At 46.9% G+C, this 17,229-nt stretch overlaps 3 protein-coding genes across 7 annotated transcripts; 1 reads left to right on the forward strand and 2 right to left on the reverse strand.

Annotated features, from left to right (window-relative positions):
- The first annotated feature begins 575 nt into the window (after window positions 1–575).
- On the forward strand, window positions 576–4,047 carry LOC139768638 (uncharacterized). The gene is made up of 5 exons (XM_071699027.1): window positions 576–819; window positions 902–1,219; window positions 1,364–1,478; window positions 1,697–1,974; window positions 2,071–4,047. Exons 2-5 carry the CDS (start codon window positions 1,079–1,081, stop codon window positions 2,401–2,403), a joined length of 867 nt encoding a protein of 288 aa, XP_071555128.1. The 5' UTR covers window positions 576–819; window positions 902–1,078; the 3' UTR covers window positions 2,404–4,047.
- A 149-nt stretch (window positions 4,048–4,196) lies between these two features.
- Window positions 4,197–11,953, reverse strand: Lint-o (L(3)mbt interactor in ovarian somatic cells). Of its 4 annotated transcripts, none has more exons than XM_071699024.1 (6): window positions 11,824–11,953; window positions 6,614–8,236; window positions 6,031–6,238; window positions 5,829–5,938; window positions 5,359–5,739; window positions 4,197–5,237 (listed from the first exon to the last, which is right to left on the reverse strand). In XM_071699024.1, the coding sequence occupies exons 2-6, from the start codon at window positions 8,003–8,005 to the stop codon at window positions 5,091–5,093; spliced, it is 2,238 nt and encodes a 745-aa protein (XP_071555125.1). In that variant the 5' UTR covers window positions 8,006–8,236; window positions 11,824–11,953; the 3' UTR covers window positions 4,197–5,090. The 4 variants fall into 4 exon arrangements, with proteins under 4 accessions (XP_071555125.1, XP_071555126.1, XP_071555127.1 ...); XM_071699025.1 differs by lacking the exon at window positions 11,824–11,953 and adding an exon at window positions 10,600–11,282; XM_071699026.1 differs by lacking the exon at window positions 11,824–11,953 and adding an exon at window positions 11,003–11,189.
- Window positions 11,954–12,369: 416 nt separating this feature from the next.
- Window positions 12,370–17,067, reverse strand: LOC139768636 (uncharacterized). Of its 2 annotated transcripts, XM_071699021.1 has the most exons (9): window positions 16,208–17,067; window positions 15,452–16,009; window positions 15,183–15,273; window positions 14,120–15,093; window positions 13,852–14,038; window positions 13,601–13,747; window positions 13,106–13,400; window positions 12,736–12,988; window positions 12,370–12,671 (listed from the first exon to the last, which is right to left on the reverse strand). In XM_071699021.1, the coding sequence occupies exons 1-9, from the start codon at window positions 16,715–16,717 to the stop codon at window positions 12,609–12,611; spliced, it is 3,078 nt and encodes a 1,025-aa protein (XP_071555122.1). In that variant the 5' UTR covers window positions 16,718–17,067; the 3' UTR covers window positions 12,370–12,608. The 2 variants fall into 2 exon arrangements, with proteins under 2 accessions (XP_071555122.1, XP_071555121.1); XM_071699020.1 differs by having other exon boundaries at window positions 15,452–17,067.
- Between the last annotated feature and the right edge of the window lie 162 nt (window positions 17,068–17,229).

Below are 17,229 nucleotides of genomic sequence, written 5' to 3' on the forward strand. Positions count from 1 at the left end.
AGTGTATATCACGGTGTACGTGTATATGTAGCCATTGTATACGGTACAACGATCGTACGAAGTTCGCTCGACGGATCTCTGGTGCGCTCCGTGCCACACAATTCGTCAAAGATGTACAATTCATCGACAATGCAACCATTGCAATTTTGTACATTATATGCTCGTACCTGGCAGTGGCCGAGCATTCGTCGGGTTTTCGAAGTTGCACCTAAAAAAAATAACTAAATGATAATCCAGATAATCCAGACTTCCAAAACCCACTTCAGACTACGAATCTCGTTATTAGCGCATAGCGGCATAGCGCTCGATGTTTTATACATCACGACGATCAGACGACGCTTTACCAAGATATTCGCGATTACTTTTCGCGTTACCGAGGTCCGTTTCGGCGAATAATCGGCAAACGATCGCGAGAGATATCAGACGGTTCCGCCTGTATCCTGTATCCCATAATAACGCCCATAACCAAGAATCGCAAGTTTGAGAATTCAAAATCTCGAGAATCGCGGGGATCGCGGGCGACCAGCCAATCACGGCGTCCAGCCGCGCTCCTGTCGCCCTCGCATCGCTGCATCATGCATGTCGCTCCATCACCCGTCGCGAGTGTGTACGTACTCCTCGCAGTTCTCGCGACCTCGCGTCGAGGACGTCGAGGTCCGTCCGGAGCAATCAAGAATTTAACGCGAGGGAAGTAGAGAAGTCGTTTGAATCAGATCCCCGATCTGCTACCCTCAATTACAATTTTTATTTCCGAGTAGAATTATTCCAATGTGACAAATACAAAGGCCGAAAATATAAATTCCAAGTTACATGACCAAGGTAAATAAATCTCTGTTATTGCAGCCCTTGGAAATCCAAATAATAATTCGGATAAATAATTATTTACCTGTCAACTTTGAAGCCGTCGCTGTTGCCTCCGCGAGTTTGGCAGTTTGCCTCGACCTGGATGTGATCGTTTAACAGAGCGTTGGTGGTGCGGATAAACGTGAAGGAGGGTACAGATTTCCGGAGTACTTACCCCCTCGAGAAAGAGAGGTAGAAATTAGGAAGAAAATTGGAACTTGAGGCATCTCCGGAGATGCCAGGGAACATGGAAATTACTGCGTTGCTGGTGCTGCTCGTCACAGAACTGACGCTCGGGGACACAGTTGACAGTATGTTAAATCGCAAGGATCCCTGCACCAGTCTGTGCGAGAAGACACCTATTGGTTTTCCAAATGTACATGTGTTAGCTTTGTGTAATCCTGAATTCTATGTGTATATATATATATACTTATCCTCATATATACCATATGTATATACATACATATATATCCACTTTTGTATCCCACATTTGTTTGTATGATCAATCGTTTTGTTTTAGAGCATGTACGTTAAGTCCTGCTGTCAACGAGGCTGCAGGTTCTTCAATCTAGTCGACCTGCGTTACGGATGGGAGCAAAACAGTTTGAATGGCACCAGGAGTGCCTGCGAGGCTTGTATGCAACATCTATAATTATGTTATATTTTTCAAGAGAGTATACAAAGTATTTGGCTTCGATTTTTAGAGATTTGTTGACAATATTTTATTATGCTTATATATTCAGAGGAATTTATATTCTTCCTCTATGAAATTATTTCTGCGTTTCTCATTGAGCATGCAGTTCAAGCCTACGTCTTTCACAATATAAAACTGCTTTTGTATTATTTGTGACAGCGTGCACCGAGGCTTACACAAATCTGAATGATCGCTACGTCTGTAACTCTGGCTGTAATTTCATGGCCAAGCAACGAATTTCAGACCTATTGTCTCTGTTCACCGTCGCCATATGCATGGAGGAAAGTATAGATGTTTTAGCAATGTCGCCCGACATACCGGAGAATGATATATTAACCGATCCTGGATTGCGCAAGGAACTACTTCCTAGATGGTGGGATTCTGATGGTTTCAAATTGCCACAGACGTATGTTAAAACCATACCGATGGACGCCAGGGTAAGCGAGACATTTTCCACAATTAATACTAAACGCTGAGCATATATAATGTATTTTCGGATATAAATGTGAAATGCATAATTGATAAAATCGTAGACCGTGGATTACACTCTGTCCTCTGACTATTCGGGAGAAACTAGACAACCGGCGTCTACGTCTAAATCCGAATCATTTCAACGTGAAATGGAACAGGCAAACGATGTCTCCGTTCCGTCTTTTGTGTACGGACGAGTTTACGTGATTTTTGCTCCTATGATAATGTCTGCAATGACGTTATTTCTTATATCGAAGAAAGATATCTCAGATAAAAACATGCCTTATAAAAATATCAATTCTTCGTCCGATGTTGCGTTATTTATACCGGATGAAGCGGTGATGTACAAGGTACCACCACCTAAATACAATGAATCGTCCAGTCATGCCATTTAAATCACAACGTTTTCGATGAAGATTTAATGCGAGATGTGATTGCATCGCGTTTTAAAAGCCGTAGCATAATATAATAGTGCAATGATACAAATATTAATTACTGTGAATATCTCTTTTAATCGCGCTTTGAAAATCTAGATTACATTTGCAATAAGTGCCATAGAGAAACCAAATTATTCTTTTTTTTATAAAATAATTGGTGATGAAATATTTGCACATGTGTGCATATATAACATGTTTAGTGAAACACAAGATAAAGTAATAACCATGAAATGGCAGGCAAAGACAAGCTTGTTCGGCAACATAAAATTTCCAAATCGAACTGCGCTCTGTAAAATATCGAGTTTTTCGAAGATTTTTCTGTTGACAATTATATTACAGACTGATCTGTTAGTTTTTGAAGTGTGTATATATCAAAGAGAATACAAACTTTTAATATCAAAAATTGCGAAGCCTTTACGTCTTTTCTGAATGCAATTGCATAATTTGTATATGTATATATTTAAGCCAACATGTGAATTATATATCATACAACGAACAAGTTCAAATTCCCAGAAGAAATAGACGTCAAACTTTTTCAACGACAATATAGGTACATAATCAAAATGTCATTTGAGTTGATCGTCCTTATTGTTTCGTGGCAAGCCATCATCCGAGAGTCGAAACGATAATAGTACAATATATAAAATGGAGAAGGCTTTGTGCACGTCGTGATATATTCAAATCTGTCTATAAAAAAATATTGTAAGGTATATATAAATATTTTGTATTATACAAAGATTTATGTCAGTCTTTTTCTTTATAAAAGAAAAAAAGGACTGAAATTCGTCCATACGAAGATTGTTTCAATTTCGCGTTTTTGCTAGATTATAGAATTGCATTTGCAGTTTCTTCGGCACGGTATATTGTACTTAACACTCACGTAGCATCGGTGTGATCGAAATATTGTATTCCCGTAAACAAGATACATATAAGAATTACAATTATCTTTGCCGATTATATGATATATACATATAATCAATATAATCCATACACGCATTAGTATATACACGTATTCCGCACGAATCTTTTCAGAATTTTTATAAAGTCTCATCTGTATCATATATTAGAATTTGTTTATAGCGTATATATTCTAAGGTAGTATATTTGTTATACATATATAACGCATTCTTAATTTTAACAGCGAGCAATATGCGATTAAAATCTTATTATCCTTTATTTAAAGAGATACATGAGACGGTGAGGTGTCATGATACTAACGCGCGTTACATCTGTATATTATTTACAGTGTTTACTAGAAAATTTCCATCGTAACTCCTTTTACGCTACTTATTCTTGTAGAACAAGAATAACGCTTTTTATTCTAACGCATGAAAGGGTAACGATGTAATTAAGTTTTTATCTGTTTTTTTATACGATACATATCGACACGTGTGAGAATATATTGAACGTTTTGTGTGAGAATATATTGAAATCTTTATGCATCAGAGAGCGATTGATTTTAGTAGTGTCATGACGCAGTCTTGAAAGTTTCAAACTAAACTAAATTTACATGTAATCTAGGAATATATGTACAAAAGTAAATGTTCAAGTTCCTGTTTGTAAGACTTATACTTCTTGAATTAAATCTCGTTGTTACCGATATACCGAGTATAGAAAGTAAGATTTTGCGTGTGTTCTCCTTCAATGCAATTTGTTGAAAGTAAGCTCGAGCATTTTCTGCGTGTCCGTGCGTATCTCGAGAGCTCCGCAATTAGATATCAGTCTCTGGAGGATGTTATTACTATAACGTATTTATAAATATCAAAATATTTATTGCATATTAGAAAAGTACATGTAAAACCAAAGTATCGTGTTCCTTAACTGGTAGCATCTTATGTAACTACACATTCTACAAATAAATGTGCTACTCCTATATGTAAAACTTGTGAAAATAAAGTACAAGTTTACGTGACGTAAAATCGTGTAAAATCAGTCGATAATTTCTCTTTTTCCGTTTCACACGTCCAATGGCAATTGTCGGAACAAACAGCGTGTAGAATTCTCGATACAGGCTTAAATTTAACGTTAACAAGTAACAGTTTGGAGATAGAAAATATCTGCTCCTTTTTATAAAATACCGCGAAAAAGGCGGAATGTATGTACATCGAGTGTATATAATTGCGCGTGTACACACATCTGCGGTACCGGTTTGGCTTGCGACAAATCGTTCGCGGATCTTAGAAACACGTCTCATCTGTACAATGCGGAGCAGTATCTTGAAGCCAAGTTATATTCTTAATCTATGAAAAGGCTTAATTTGTACAAATTACACGATGTCGCGAAGATTGAATTTATGCAAGATATCATCTATATTATTGCCAATGCCAATAGAGTTCGAGATTACCTCTGCGCTTTTTCAGAAAATGTGCCGATACATTTCCAAAGCGGGATTCAACAGCAAATGAAGCCCGTTTCGAACATTCAGGAATCTTGTTACTAAGGAGCACATATCTGATATCCTTATTGTTCGTAAGAGATCTTTAGCACTATACTTCATATGTACAACGTGGAGACTGTCTACAAACTAGAATTACATCGCAATCGTAATCTGAAAGATTTAACTTGTGAAAATTGTTATAAATTAAATCTCGCAGATTAAAATGCGTACGATATAAGAGATCAATTTTATGCAAAATTCGTCTGTATTATTGCCAATACAATTCGGGATCGTCTCTACGAAATTGAAGCTTCAAAACGTGTCGGTATATCTTCAGGGCAGGACCGAGCAGCAAATTAAGTCCGCACAGAACATCCTTTCGACTCATCATTAAAAGCGCGTGGCCGTCTATCTCCTGGAACATAAATGCAAATAATGCTTAGTGATAAAGGGCAACAAATGCAAACAAACGTGGTATATCGAAACAATTATGCTAAAAATATTTTGTCCACCTAGTAGATTAATTAAACTCTTACCTGCTGCCGGAAGACTTCGGCTTCTTTGGGAAACAATCTAGCAAAATATTGATACACTTGCTCGGAAGTCCAACTCCTCGCGTCGGGAATATTCAGATCGATGGGTCCTTTAGGACCATCGTCTTCCATCTGATCGGAGGAACCCCTCGTAGGAGAAACCTGCGGACTCAGAACCGGCGGTAAAATAGTTGTACTGGACGGGCTGTCCGGCCTGCTTGTTCCGTTGACTGAATTAGTGTTCTGACTGTCGGTCGTCTTGCACTGCTGTTTCTGCGTGCACTCGTTGCAATACCATTTGGAGTTCGATTTTATCGTGACGCGAGACGTGTGACAGAAATAGTGATAGGCATCGTCGCAGCTATAACATGTGACTAACGGACCCTGGATCGAGAAAAAAAACAAAATGAAAATTAATTAACGGGATAAAAATAAAGTCACGTGAAATGGAATAAAAGGCGTGATAAACTTACAGCGTCGGAGGTCTCGCAGCATACTGTGCAGGTTTTACAGCGCTCGCACTGCCAATTGCTATTAGCTTTCTGTAGTAACTCCTCTGGACTGTAAATGCAACTCGGATGTGCTGCAAGTATACGTAATATGCATATGTGACACGTCAATAAGAAATTTAAAAAAAAATAATCGAAATTAGTTCCAATTATATTCAAGAATTACCTCGCACTGTACAATCCCGGCAAGCTACGAGAGCCTCCTGTTTCTCTTTGGCACAGAGGCTGCACTGCCTGCACGGTCCGTCTTTGACAGTTGGCTTAGTAACTGAATCCTGAGAGTCTTGCATCAACAAATTTTTATTATTACCTGGTCTACCTCGTTTGCGCTTTACCAGGTTGTTATCCGAAGGATCAAATACTTTTCTAGCTCTCTGAAATATAAGAATGAGAGAACACATAAGACGATTCATCAATCTCTGAATGATTCGGATGGACATCGTCAAAGAAAAAAAATTTAGTTTTAAAGGACATATCAATAATTTTTATACACATTTGGCATTTTTTTAAAGATTAACATTATCTTCAGTCTTGAAATACTTGTGCATAAATCAATTCTTCTTGTTGATCTATATATAAAAGTATCCAAGGTCATCCAGAAGTGAATTTAGAAGACAACCTTATATTTTGTGCTTTATGTCAAAATATATATTAAAGTGAAACTACATCCTAGTTAAAGACGTATTTCAAAATGTTTACAGTTTCCTACAAACACTAAACTACATTAACGCATAGAAAGTCTACGCTACCTTCCGCCTGGCGCTACGGAATCCACTAGTGTTGTTTACATTGGACGGAGTCGGGGACGTGTTCGTCGACGAGCTCCTACCGGCGTCCTCGTCCTCGCGATCCTCGCTGGACCGTTGTCCAGTTTCCTCGCGCTTCTCCCGCTCGTCCTTGCCGCTCTGCTGGTAGTCCTCGAACTTGATCTCGATGTCCATACGGTCGTCCGTCCTCGCGAACAGGCGCTGCTTACGCTCGGCCTTGACGGACCTCTTAAGGTTAGACATCGTCTTCTGGACATCGTTGCTCTTTGGTTCCTCCTTGACATCGTTCTCCACGGTTGTCGACGTCGGCGCTGCCACCTCCGGGGAATTGCGTTCCTGTTGGCCACCGTCGTCGACGACGACGCCGCCGCTGCCGCCGTTGCACGTCACCTCGACGGTCGGCGGCGACGCGCTGCCGCCGCGCTCGGCGTCGTTCTTGTCGCCGCTGACCTCGTAGCATTCCTCCTTTTTGACGCAATCCTGCTGCTGCAGTTGCTGCTCCAGTTTCGGACTGTCGCTGGCCTGCCGCGAGGACGATCGCGACGTGTTGTTGGACGTGGTGTCGGTAAGGTTATCCGTCTCGTTGAACTCGTAGAGCTCCGCCGCGGTGGACGTTGCTGTCGCCGTCGCCGTGGCCGTGGCCGTCGCCGCTGCCGTTGTCTTGGCCGTCTTGGTCGTTAAGCCGTTGGTGCCATTGGTGACGGTGCCGTTGGTAGCAGCCACCTTACCGACACGCCGTTGCGTCGCGTTGCCGTTCTCCAGGGCGCAGGCGACCGCCGCGGAGGAGGACGGCTGCGTGTCGGCCGCGCCGCCGCGTCGCGACTGTGTCGCGTCCGTCGTCATGTCGGACGTCGCCACCAGCGAGTAATTGCCGTTGGACAGGCGCGCGAGATTGCCGCTCGCGACCTCCCGGCCGAGAAACTCAATGACCACGCGACGCGACGTCGGGCTCGAGACGCCGTCGAGGAGCTGCTCGATGAGGCGGCCGGCCGGGACGCCCTGGTCAAGGTAATCGGGCTCCTCGACCACGAGCTCGGCGACCGCGCTCGACACCATGCCCGAGTTGAGTTTCTCCTTGAGGAAGCCCTCCGGTCGATTCTTGAAGAGCTGCAGCCGCGTCCACTTCTTTGCGTTCCGGTAACTGGTGTTACCCTTGTAATCGACCTGGATCACCTTCTCGACCTCGATCAGCCGATGAAGATCGGCGATCGTGTCGCGCGCGTCCACCGCGTAGTTCCGGAGGAGATAGTTGCAGATGCGATCGGCATCTGGGCGCGCTTTGCGCCGACGGAGCTGATCGATCGCCTCGAGTATGTGGTCCTCGTGCGTGATCCGCGGCGCCGCCTGCACCGGGTGCTCCTGCATCTTCGTCATTGGTATCGATATACGGGGCGCGACGGTGCCTCTCGCTCTATCGCTTCCTCCTCTCCCTCTTCCTCGCCCTCTCCGTCTCCCTCGCGATTCGGCCGGCCGCCGCGCCGCTAACCGCTCCTCGACTAACACCGTCCTCCCTCCTCGTTGCCGGGGATGACGACGACCCACGTTGCTCACGATCACAGCTCCGATGTCAGGATTGATAATGATCTCACCTGGGCGCTCCGGGACCTTCGGAAACCAAACGCAGACTTGTGATTTTTGGAAACAGCGCGCGCGCGCGAGAGAGACGCGCGACCACGATCCACACGCGCCGGACGTTTCCGCGCGATCCTCTCGTTTCGGCGTGTCTCGCGTGTGCGAGCGCCGCGCCGCGCCGCGCCGCACCGGCCCGCCACCGCTGCCGCCGCGCCGCACCGCGCGCTGTCGATGTCGGTCCGCTGTCGTCCGTCCGTCTGTTCACCGCACCGCGCCGCACCGCACCGCACCGCGTCGCGCCGTACCACGCCGCACCGCGCCGCACCGATACCAAATTTAAATTCTGCGTTACGAGACCCGAACGTGGTCCCGAGGATTCCTCCACTTCCGATATCGTCCCGGCGGCAGGCTCTTCCGTTTCGGCACGTCGGAACCTTCGCGTTTCGGTCGGCGCGGTCGCGCTTTCTGCCGTGTGCCGTGTCTCGTCGCGGGAACCGCGCGGATCAACTCTCGCCCTATCTCTGTCTCTCTCTCTCCGTCTCTCACCCTCGCTCTCTCGCCGTCGCGCTGACGGGCGCGCTCTATCGAGCTCTCGCTCTCCGGCGCGGCGCGCGCTATCGCCGTTGCCGCCACCGCCGCCGCCGCCGCCGCCGCGTGCCCGCGCGATAAATCCGATCTTTGTGCCGCACACGACGCAGCGACGCGACGCGACGCGCGCTCCTTCATCCGGAAACGGGCCCGACGCGTGGAGGAAGAATTCGGAGGAACGCGACACGGAGCGCGATCGCGAGTGATCGAGGGCGGCCGACAGGTCGATCGTGCGCGCGCGTTATGGCAGCGTTGAGCGTAGCGTGAAACGCGCCAAACGTTCCTCACGCCGGAGCGACCCCTCTCGATCGGAACCGCGCCGCGACGGACGGCGACGTATCGCGTTGCACCGCGCCGATCATCGCCCGATATCTCCTCGCCGTCTATCGCGGAGCGTTTCCGAGAAAAGTTTTTGAATCGGAGCGCTCCGTGCTCTTATCGCTCCTCCGAATCGCCCTGCCGCGCGCGCGGGTGCCCCGCGGACGCTCGGGAGGAAAAAGAAAAAAAAACAACAAAGGAGTGCGAGGCGCACCGCGAGGACACCCGCGCGCGCGTGATAATCTCTCGCCGGCGCGCCGCGGATCGAACATCGAACTGCGGAGCGCGATGCGCGTTTCACACCCTCCGCGCGCGCGACCACTCGCCGCTCGCCGCTCGCTCGCGTCTACGGAGATGCCGGGAAAAACCGAGCGTCCGAGCTCGCGGAAAAAAAAACCTTGGTCGCGCGAAACTCCTCGATACGCCGCGCCTAAGCCGCGCCAATCGCGCGAACGTCCGCGGCTCCAGACCGGACCGGATCGGCCGAATTCTCGCGTTCGTAAACAATGGCCACACGGGGACCGCCGGCACCTGGTCGCTCCGCTCGCCCTCGCCGGGACGTGGGTTGATTCGGCGCGCACCTTGATCGCCGATCGGGACGGTCCTCTCCCCGCGAGATGACACGCGCGCGCGAAAGAGAGAGAAAGAAAGAAAGGGAGGAGGGCAGGGAGAGCGAGAGCTCGGGGACTCTTTTTCTCCACGCGCGCCGGGGGAAGTACGCGCCTGCTGGCACTTACCTGCGTGCCGAAAAGCGCGTAATAAATGCGCACCACCGTACCCGGGTCCGCGACTCCGCGCTCACCTCGGGCCGCCGAGCGTAAACGCGAACGGGAACGTAACCGCGGGCGCGTGAAGCGCGCCCCACGTGTCGCGACGACGGACCGAACGCGATCCTCGCGAATTAACGGGTGTGCGAAGGAAGGCTGCGCGGCGCGGAAGGAAACGGTCCGGACTCCGGGATAATTCGCGCGAGGAGAAGGAAATGGCCACCCTAACCTCGAACGAACCTCGCACGGCCGCGACGACTGTGCGAATACCAGCGTGAATACGTCGGCAGCAGCCGCGGCGGCGGCGGCGGTGGCAGCGGCGGCGCGCGGCGCGTCGCCGGACGGCAATGTCGCTGTGTGCGTGCGCGCCTCTACGCGCGCGCGCGCGATCGCGCTTTGCGTGTGTGCCCGCTGTACACCGGCGCGGTTCTCTCGGCACGCGCCTCCGTTCTCTATCAGGATCTCAGCCTCGCCGACGCGACGTCGCGCGTCGATATACGTATCGGCGCGCATCGACGAGACGCTCCTCGATCGCGTTCGCGTCGCGTGCGCGCGCGCACGACGCGACGATGCTCTTCGGCCGCGCGGCCCGCGTCGGCCGGAGAACGATCGGGCGGGTCGGAACGGGGATCTTTCAACGGCGGAAAGCGCCGGGGGAACGCGGTGGAACGCGGCTTGCCCGAATCGGATCGAGCGGATCGATACGTAACTCGCCAAACTTACCAAACTTGTCGGGGAACGCGTCTCGCCCTCGTCGTCTTTCACGCGCGCCACTGCCATCAGTGCCACCGCCACCGCCACCGTCATCGTCGTCTGCTTCTCGCGCGCGTGTCGTCTGCTTTGGTCTGCTCTCGCGCGCGCGTCGTTCCTTTTTCACGGTGCGACGTGCCGCGGTAGTCCGCGTGCACGGACTTGAATTTCTCAGAAAAGTAACGCGATCGTCTCTCCGTCGCGTCGAACGATCTCGAGTAGCCTGGAGTAGCCTCTGGCGGCGCGCCGTTTGAGCCAGTCGACGCGCGATCCCTCTCTCGGTCTGTCTCTCTCTCTCTTTCTCCCTCGCCGGCGGAGAAGAATGGCGCGTTAACCCAATCCCGGGGCCTAACCGAACTCGATTTCCAGTACGTACCTGTGGATAGCGCGACGCGGCGCTCCACGGACTTCCAAGTCTCGTACCTCGATCGCCGCGGGACCGTTCACGCTTGGTCCGACGGACGCGCGGTGCCAGCTGCGCCGATTTCGACGGAAAACAAAACGGAGCGCACGCCGGCCGCGAACGAACGCGCGATATGGACGGACCGCCAAGATCAGCCAAGATGGCACGCAACGCGCAATTCTCCCACCGGCGGTAGGGCCGGCCGTCGGCCGGCTGGCGCCCGACGCCTTATTACGACGTCACCGGTGCGCGGGCGGGTCCGCATGGCCACGGGTAATCCCGCCGGAAATTAACACGTCGCACAGTAGATTCCGATCAAATAAACAAACTTGAGCCGAAACGGAGATTCAAAATGGATAGAAGAGATGAAAAAGTTATTTTTTTAAATAAGAATCCGCGAAACCGGCTTGCGAGCGCGGCGATTCTCTTTAATGTCCACCACTTCTATCAACGCAGATTAACTTTATCGGCTATTGATACAAGCGATAGAATTTCGCTTACGGGACAGATACATATCTGTTATTTGTTTTCTCTAATTGATCCCTCTTCCCGTGCGTTAAAAACTTTTCTAGAAATTATGGTTCTATATGCGTTAACGAAATATCACGATAAATTAATCGTTAATTGGAAGCTAATCGGAATTCGATCCAGATTGCCCCTCCCCCTCGACCCGAGAGTTTATCTCCACAGTGGTGTGTGTGTGTTACCACTCTCGAATTACGATGTTGGGTCGGAAAGTGAAAATCGAGGAACAGTCAGCACTATGGAATTCAGCTCTTTCGACATTAACTTACCCAAGTTCTTCTCGAGAAAGAAAATTTTCGGGAAAGACACACGCAGCGCCCGCGAAGCCAGCCTCGCGCTACAATGTTGCTTGCCGAAGGTTTATCTTGCCGAAAACCGCGACGCCGCTGAGGCCTCTTCCGCTTTCGGCCGATCATGTGATCGTGTGGCGTTGCGCGCGCACGTGCATACACGCGTACGGTAAAAGTGGGAGGCGACGCATGCGCGGAGCAATCGCACGGGTCGCGGTCGCAGCCCGTTCAATTTAAAATTTTAATCCTCGACACGGAATGGATAGCATTTTTTTTTTATGCCACACATAAAAACGCACAACAAAGTTTTTCATCGACATTTTAGATAGCGGGGAGGGAAAACAATAACTTTAAGGCAATCGATCAAATTTTTCAAAATTATCGGAATTATCCTGAGCGTTCACATATAATTCGTCTTTCTCTGAATCTCTCATTATCTCTTTCACAAACCTGGGATCTCATTATCGCATTATTTTAATTTAATTTGAGTCGTTTGTCAAGTTGCGTAAATAAATTCATCAAGGATACACACGTTTGCGCATAACGCTTTAATGAGATTATTTCAGGATTGGCGAACGGTCGAATTCGCACACTTTCTCGCTGCATATTTTATTATAAAACGTACAAATATATCACAAAAGTAAATAAAAAAAAAACCGCATCTCTTTTTTACGACAATTTCTATAAGAGGCAATCTCCGGCACACGATCGATATCACAACAGCGCGATCGTGGTTTCGATCTCCTTCTTCCTTCGCTTCATTCTCACGCGTAATTGTTCTCCTTCTCGGCAAAATCACCGGTACTGTGTCGCTTAATTTTGGAAATCTGCGCATAAAATGCAAAACCAGTTGGTATGACGATACTCGTACGAAAGACGTCACAGACGTACCAAGTTAAGCGGCTTGACTCTGTTAGATTCCTTCAGCGGACTCGGCCGTATCTTTCCGGCATTCTTTTTCTCGCTAGGAGAGTATCGGTGGAAATTGATTAAGCTCCTGTTCAAGCGCTGCGGAGACTGCGGATTATTCGTATTGAGCGACGAACGATTCCTCGGCGGCGTCAGGAACCTTGGAATGCCGTATGCGTCCGTTTGCTGACGCGTGGGTGTTGTACATTTCTTCGGGGTCGGCAGCTTAGACGTTCTAAAATATTAAGTAAATCCGATCGTTACGTAATCTTGTAAGTTTCTTTATTTTCTATGCTCTTGATAAATGACAGACTGAACAGATGATCATCGTTTCAAGTCGATTTGCTCTTACCTTTTAGGACTGCCCTTCTGTTCATCGCTGCCGCTCATGTTTACATACGTAGTCACCGGCGAAATATCACAGGAAAGGTTACGTTTTTTATTAACAGATGTCAACGGTGCGTTCTTGCTGTTTTGGCCGTCCGGTGTTGACGAGGCTATCGGTTTGGATTTTGCAGATTTCTTAGGCATGCAATTATTATCCGAATTAGGGGTGCTGCTGATTATTTTATTACCCAGTGGAGTAGTTTTGTCGGAGTTTGGTGGCGTAGTGATTTGAGAAGATGGCGTTTGTCTCGCGACTGATGCTACATTGTTGTAAAAATTAGCAGATTGTATTATCAGTTAATAAAATGTCAACTCTTACATAGTTGATAATTATAAGTTATCAATTTTTATAATTATAAATTATTAGTTACTTCTGTTTAATAAGCATTCGAGGATATTATTACATTATTAGTTAATTAATTAAGTGTTCTTAAGTTCTTTCAACAGATTAAACACATACCTCTTTTATTTTGCATATTATCTACAGGATGCACTGCTTTCATAGGACCTCTTTTACTGACTACGTCCGATTTTTTCTTCAGCTTATTTTTAACATCGTTTATACCGATGGATTTCTCCTTTTTGTTACCAGGCCCTGCAGCTTCCGCTGAAATAAATTTCAACATGTAATTCGATTATTTATATATCAAGCGAATGAATCATTTAATAACAATGTGTATATTTAATAATAAATTTAATAACATAATTTACTTTTTCTTGCGTTGTTCCTTTCTGGAATCGCAAGTTTTTTACTTGATAGATTGTTAATGAATCCGGGGTCGCTTGAAAAACGTTTTTGGCGGTTCTCCAATTCAGATGTGTCCCTACGTCTGCGTATTTGTGTGTTTGACGTACTCTTGGGTGATGACTCGACTGCGGATATACTTCTTCTAACTGTCTTCTCGAGCGGCAGAAAATACAGTGACGCATTAGCAAATAATTAAAATTATATCATAGAAGATAATAAAGATTTACTCACTTTAGATTTTGGCTCCAAGCTTCGTCTTTGTGCTACTCTTGTCGACAGTGCGGACGAATACGCATTACGACCAGATTGTGACGCTCTTACAGGTGTAGTCTGTTGAACATTTTGTTTCCTAGTGCAATTGGCTTGCATTTCATTTCCAATGTTACTATTTAATGCGGTATTTAACACTTTTCCTATATTTTTAAGTAACTGTATCGTTGCATCATCCTCAGTTTGACCGCTCAATAATTTCTGGAGATTTATTAGCAATTCTACCGCTATCTTTTTATCTACTTGATTATCTTTCTCTTTATCAAGCTTGCTGTGTTCTGTCAAGTCAGATGAATTTGCACTACTCGTACGATCTTCGTTACTATCTTTGCAGGATGAAGACGTAACTGATGATTTCTCACTACTGACAATGTCTTGCGATGTATTTTCCGGTGTACGGTTTATGTCTGGCAGTGACTTTTCGTTATTACAGAGCTTTTCTGAGGATGATACTTTATCGCTTCCTTCCTCGCTTTTATCTGTACTTGATTTATCGGATCTTTCGATGCTATCTAAAGGCATTTTCTGAGAACTTTGTGACTTGTTTGATATATTTAAACAAGTTACTAATAACTCTGTATTATTTTTATAATTAACATCCAAAATGTTTTCCAGATTATCAAGTAATTTCTTAGCCTCTGTATTACTTTCTGCTTTAATTAATTTTCTGAGATCTGACAATAACGAAGATACATCTTGTTTTACAACAGAAACACCGGTAAATGGCGATTCCAGTTTTTTCAATAAATTTTCTTCCGCGCTATCACTACTTGTAGAAGATTGCCTCTTATCATTGTTTCTAATGTCTCTCGAGTTTCCTTCTGGCGAGACAGGTAAATCAATTAAATCATCTACTACAGGTTCATCATCAAATGCTGGTAATAATTCTGACATCCATAGAGTATTACTCGAAATTAAATCATCATCCGTACCAGCTGGTAAAGAAAAAGAAAGATAATGAAAAAGAATCATTAAGAACTTAAATTAATTGCAAGCGCTATAATAAATATTATAAAATACTTACATCCAGAATCTGTTTTTGATGCTAATTCCTCAAAAGTCCTTGCAAGCACCTTAGCCTCATTCAGGATTGACCTGTCGACTTTACTTGTATTCTGTAATCAGTTTTTATTTTCTGCTTCAATATGAAGTAGCTTAGAAATAAATTAATTTTGTGAAACACCGTACATTTATGTTTAAGTGTTAAGATATTAACGATAGATAAACAAAATGTGAATATTTCTTGCAAAATAATAAACACTATGCAGTATATAATTCTGTTAAATATCTTACAGCAAATACAGAGTCCGAAGAACAAGTGGAAGATGAGCTTTTATTAAATTCCTTATTTTGTTCTGGCACGAATACATCGACATCTATCAATTTATTATTCGGGGTCCGTTTATTATTTTCCTCTTTCGTGGAATTGGAGTCATTCTTCGTTACACTCGAGGTACTGGTCGCATCGTTCATAGTATATTTCAATTTGTTAAGTCTTTCCGCCAAATCCGATAAGTCGTACTCCCTCGGCGTTATATCCACAAAACTTTCGGTTGCAATCATCTTCTCCCGACTCCTTTTCAACGAACCGTCATCCAAGAAAGCGTGGTTCATAGCATCGTTCGACAGTACCGACGACGACAGCGAAGCAGAAGTCAATTTTGTTATAGACGAGACGTTCGATAAACTGGAGAACACAGACCGTTCGCTCAGTTTACTCTCCAAGAAGGCCCTGTCCAGGACAGACGACATGGTGCTGTTGGTGCTCTGCGAGGCTCTCCTACGGCCATCCGTCACGGATTGCGATCTCCTATTCAGACCCAGCAATCCTTTCGGTGACTTTCCAGCTCCCTGCGACAACGAACGCTGAACATTAGGCAGCTTAAGATGTTTGGCGTTCGAAGGAAAGACAAATCCTCCGAAGCAAGTATCCTTCTCCAAGGAAGGTGACACCTTGCCGTTCTCCTCAGACTTAGGGAACAGCGTGTCATTCATCGCAGACTGATTTAAGATGGACAACTCGAGCGAGTCTGGTCCACCAACAGATACCTTGTGCTCCTGCTTGATGACAGACGCATCATCTGCCACTTTGCCATCACAGACGTCAGTGTTTCTCGCATCGATATCGATACTCCCCGTCCTGATCTTCGCTTCCCTCTTGTCTCCACCGAACAAACCAAACCTGCTTTCGAGCAACGACTCGTCGAGCATACCCAACGTCTTGTTCATCGTTTTCAAGTACCTCTTCTTACGCCTCGGTGTAAAGTCGTCCGTAAAGTCCACGGACTGCGAGCCTTTCCAATCTTTGGACCTCAGGGCTCGCTGCAGCATCACCTCGAAGGGATCATTCTTCTTGCTGACGTACTCGACGGTCTCGTGCAGCGCTCGGTCGAACGGATTGTTACCGTCGCCCTCGCGCTTCCCCGTCGCCGACTCCGTGCCCGTTCCTGCGTCATCGCACTCGACACCCTCCGGCGGCGGGATCAGCGGCGACGCAAGCTTCGCCGGCTCCAGCGCTCCCCTCACGTCCGGACTGCTCAGGTCTATCAAATCGCACATCCCGATCTCGGGCGCGTCCCGCTGGCCGTTCGAGAGATCCGCCGTAGTGTTTACGGCTTCGCACGATCACTCATAAAAAGAGAGAAAAAAAGGAGAGAGAGAGGTCGGCATGCGCCTAAATCCGGATTCGCCGAACCTCGCAAATTCGTTTCTGGCCGCAAGTTGAGGACTCAGCTGATTACCTCGCTCGACCCCCCTGGCCCGACGAATCTCGCGAACATTACAATCCGCGCGAAGGACGACGTTCTCTGTGATGCTTCGACCGATTTATTTATTTATTTATGCGCACGCATGCCCCGAGCAGTCCTTTCCCCGGCACACGACACGATCCGCCACACGGTTTACGGTTACTTTTAAATCCAGGTAGCGGAACCGCGCCGAGCGTCCTCTGTCCAGCTGTCCGGAAGTGGCGCAATGCCCCGGCGGGAACGGTCCTTCGATTCGAAAGCATTCGATGACCGCGACGGAAGACAAGGAAAGCCCTATTGCGTAAAGCCCTAGCTTCGGATGGC

This window comes from Temnothorax nylanderi, unplaced genomic scaffold (assembly GCF_030848795.1).
Source record: "Temnothorax nylanderi isolate EJ_2023f unplaced genomic scaffold, tnyl_v1.0 TNYL_tig0017_pilon, whole genome shotgun sequence".
Classification (NCBI taxonomy): Eukaryota; Metazoa; Arthropoda; class Insecta; order Hymenoptera; family Formicidae; genus Temnothorax; species Temnothorax nylanderi.

Coding starts and splice junctions, on each gene's coding strand:
- LOC139768638 (XM_071699027.1), top strand. CDS start 1,079: ATGCCAGGGAACATGGAAATTACTGCGTTGCTGGTGCTGCTCGTCACA. Junction 1,220..1,363: donor CACCTATTGGTTTTCCAAAT/GTACATGTGTTA, acceptor GTTTTGTTTTAG/AGCATGTACGTTAAGTCCTG. Junction 1,479..1,696: donor CAGGAGTGCCTGCGAGGCTT/GTATGCAACATC, acceptor TATTTGTGACAG/CGTGCACCGAGGCTTACACA.
- LOC139768636 (XM_071699020.1), bottom strand. CDS start 16,717: ATGTGCGATTTGATAGACCTGAGCAGTCCGGACGTGAGGGGAGCGCTG. Junction 13,748..13,851: donor AAGGAACAACGCAAGAAAAA/GTAAATTATGTT, acceptor AATTTATTTCAG/CGGAAGCTGCAGGGCCTGGT. Junction 13,401..13,600: donor TAATATGCAAAATAAAAGAG/GTATGTGTTTAA, acceptor ACAACAATGTAG/CATCAGTCGCGAGACAAACG.
- Lint-o (XM_071699025.1), bottom strand. CDS start 10,683: ATGACGGTGGCGGTGGCGGTGGCACTGATGGCAGTGGCGCGCGTGAAA. Junction 6,239..6,613: donor TCCGTAGCGCCAGGCGGAAG/GTAGCGTAGACT, acceptor CTTATATTTCAG/AGAGCTAGAAAAGTATTTGA. Junction 5,939..6,030: donor CCGGGATTGTACAGTGCGAG/GTAATTCTTGAA, acceptor GTATACTTGCAG/CACATCCGAGTTGCATTTAC.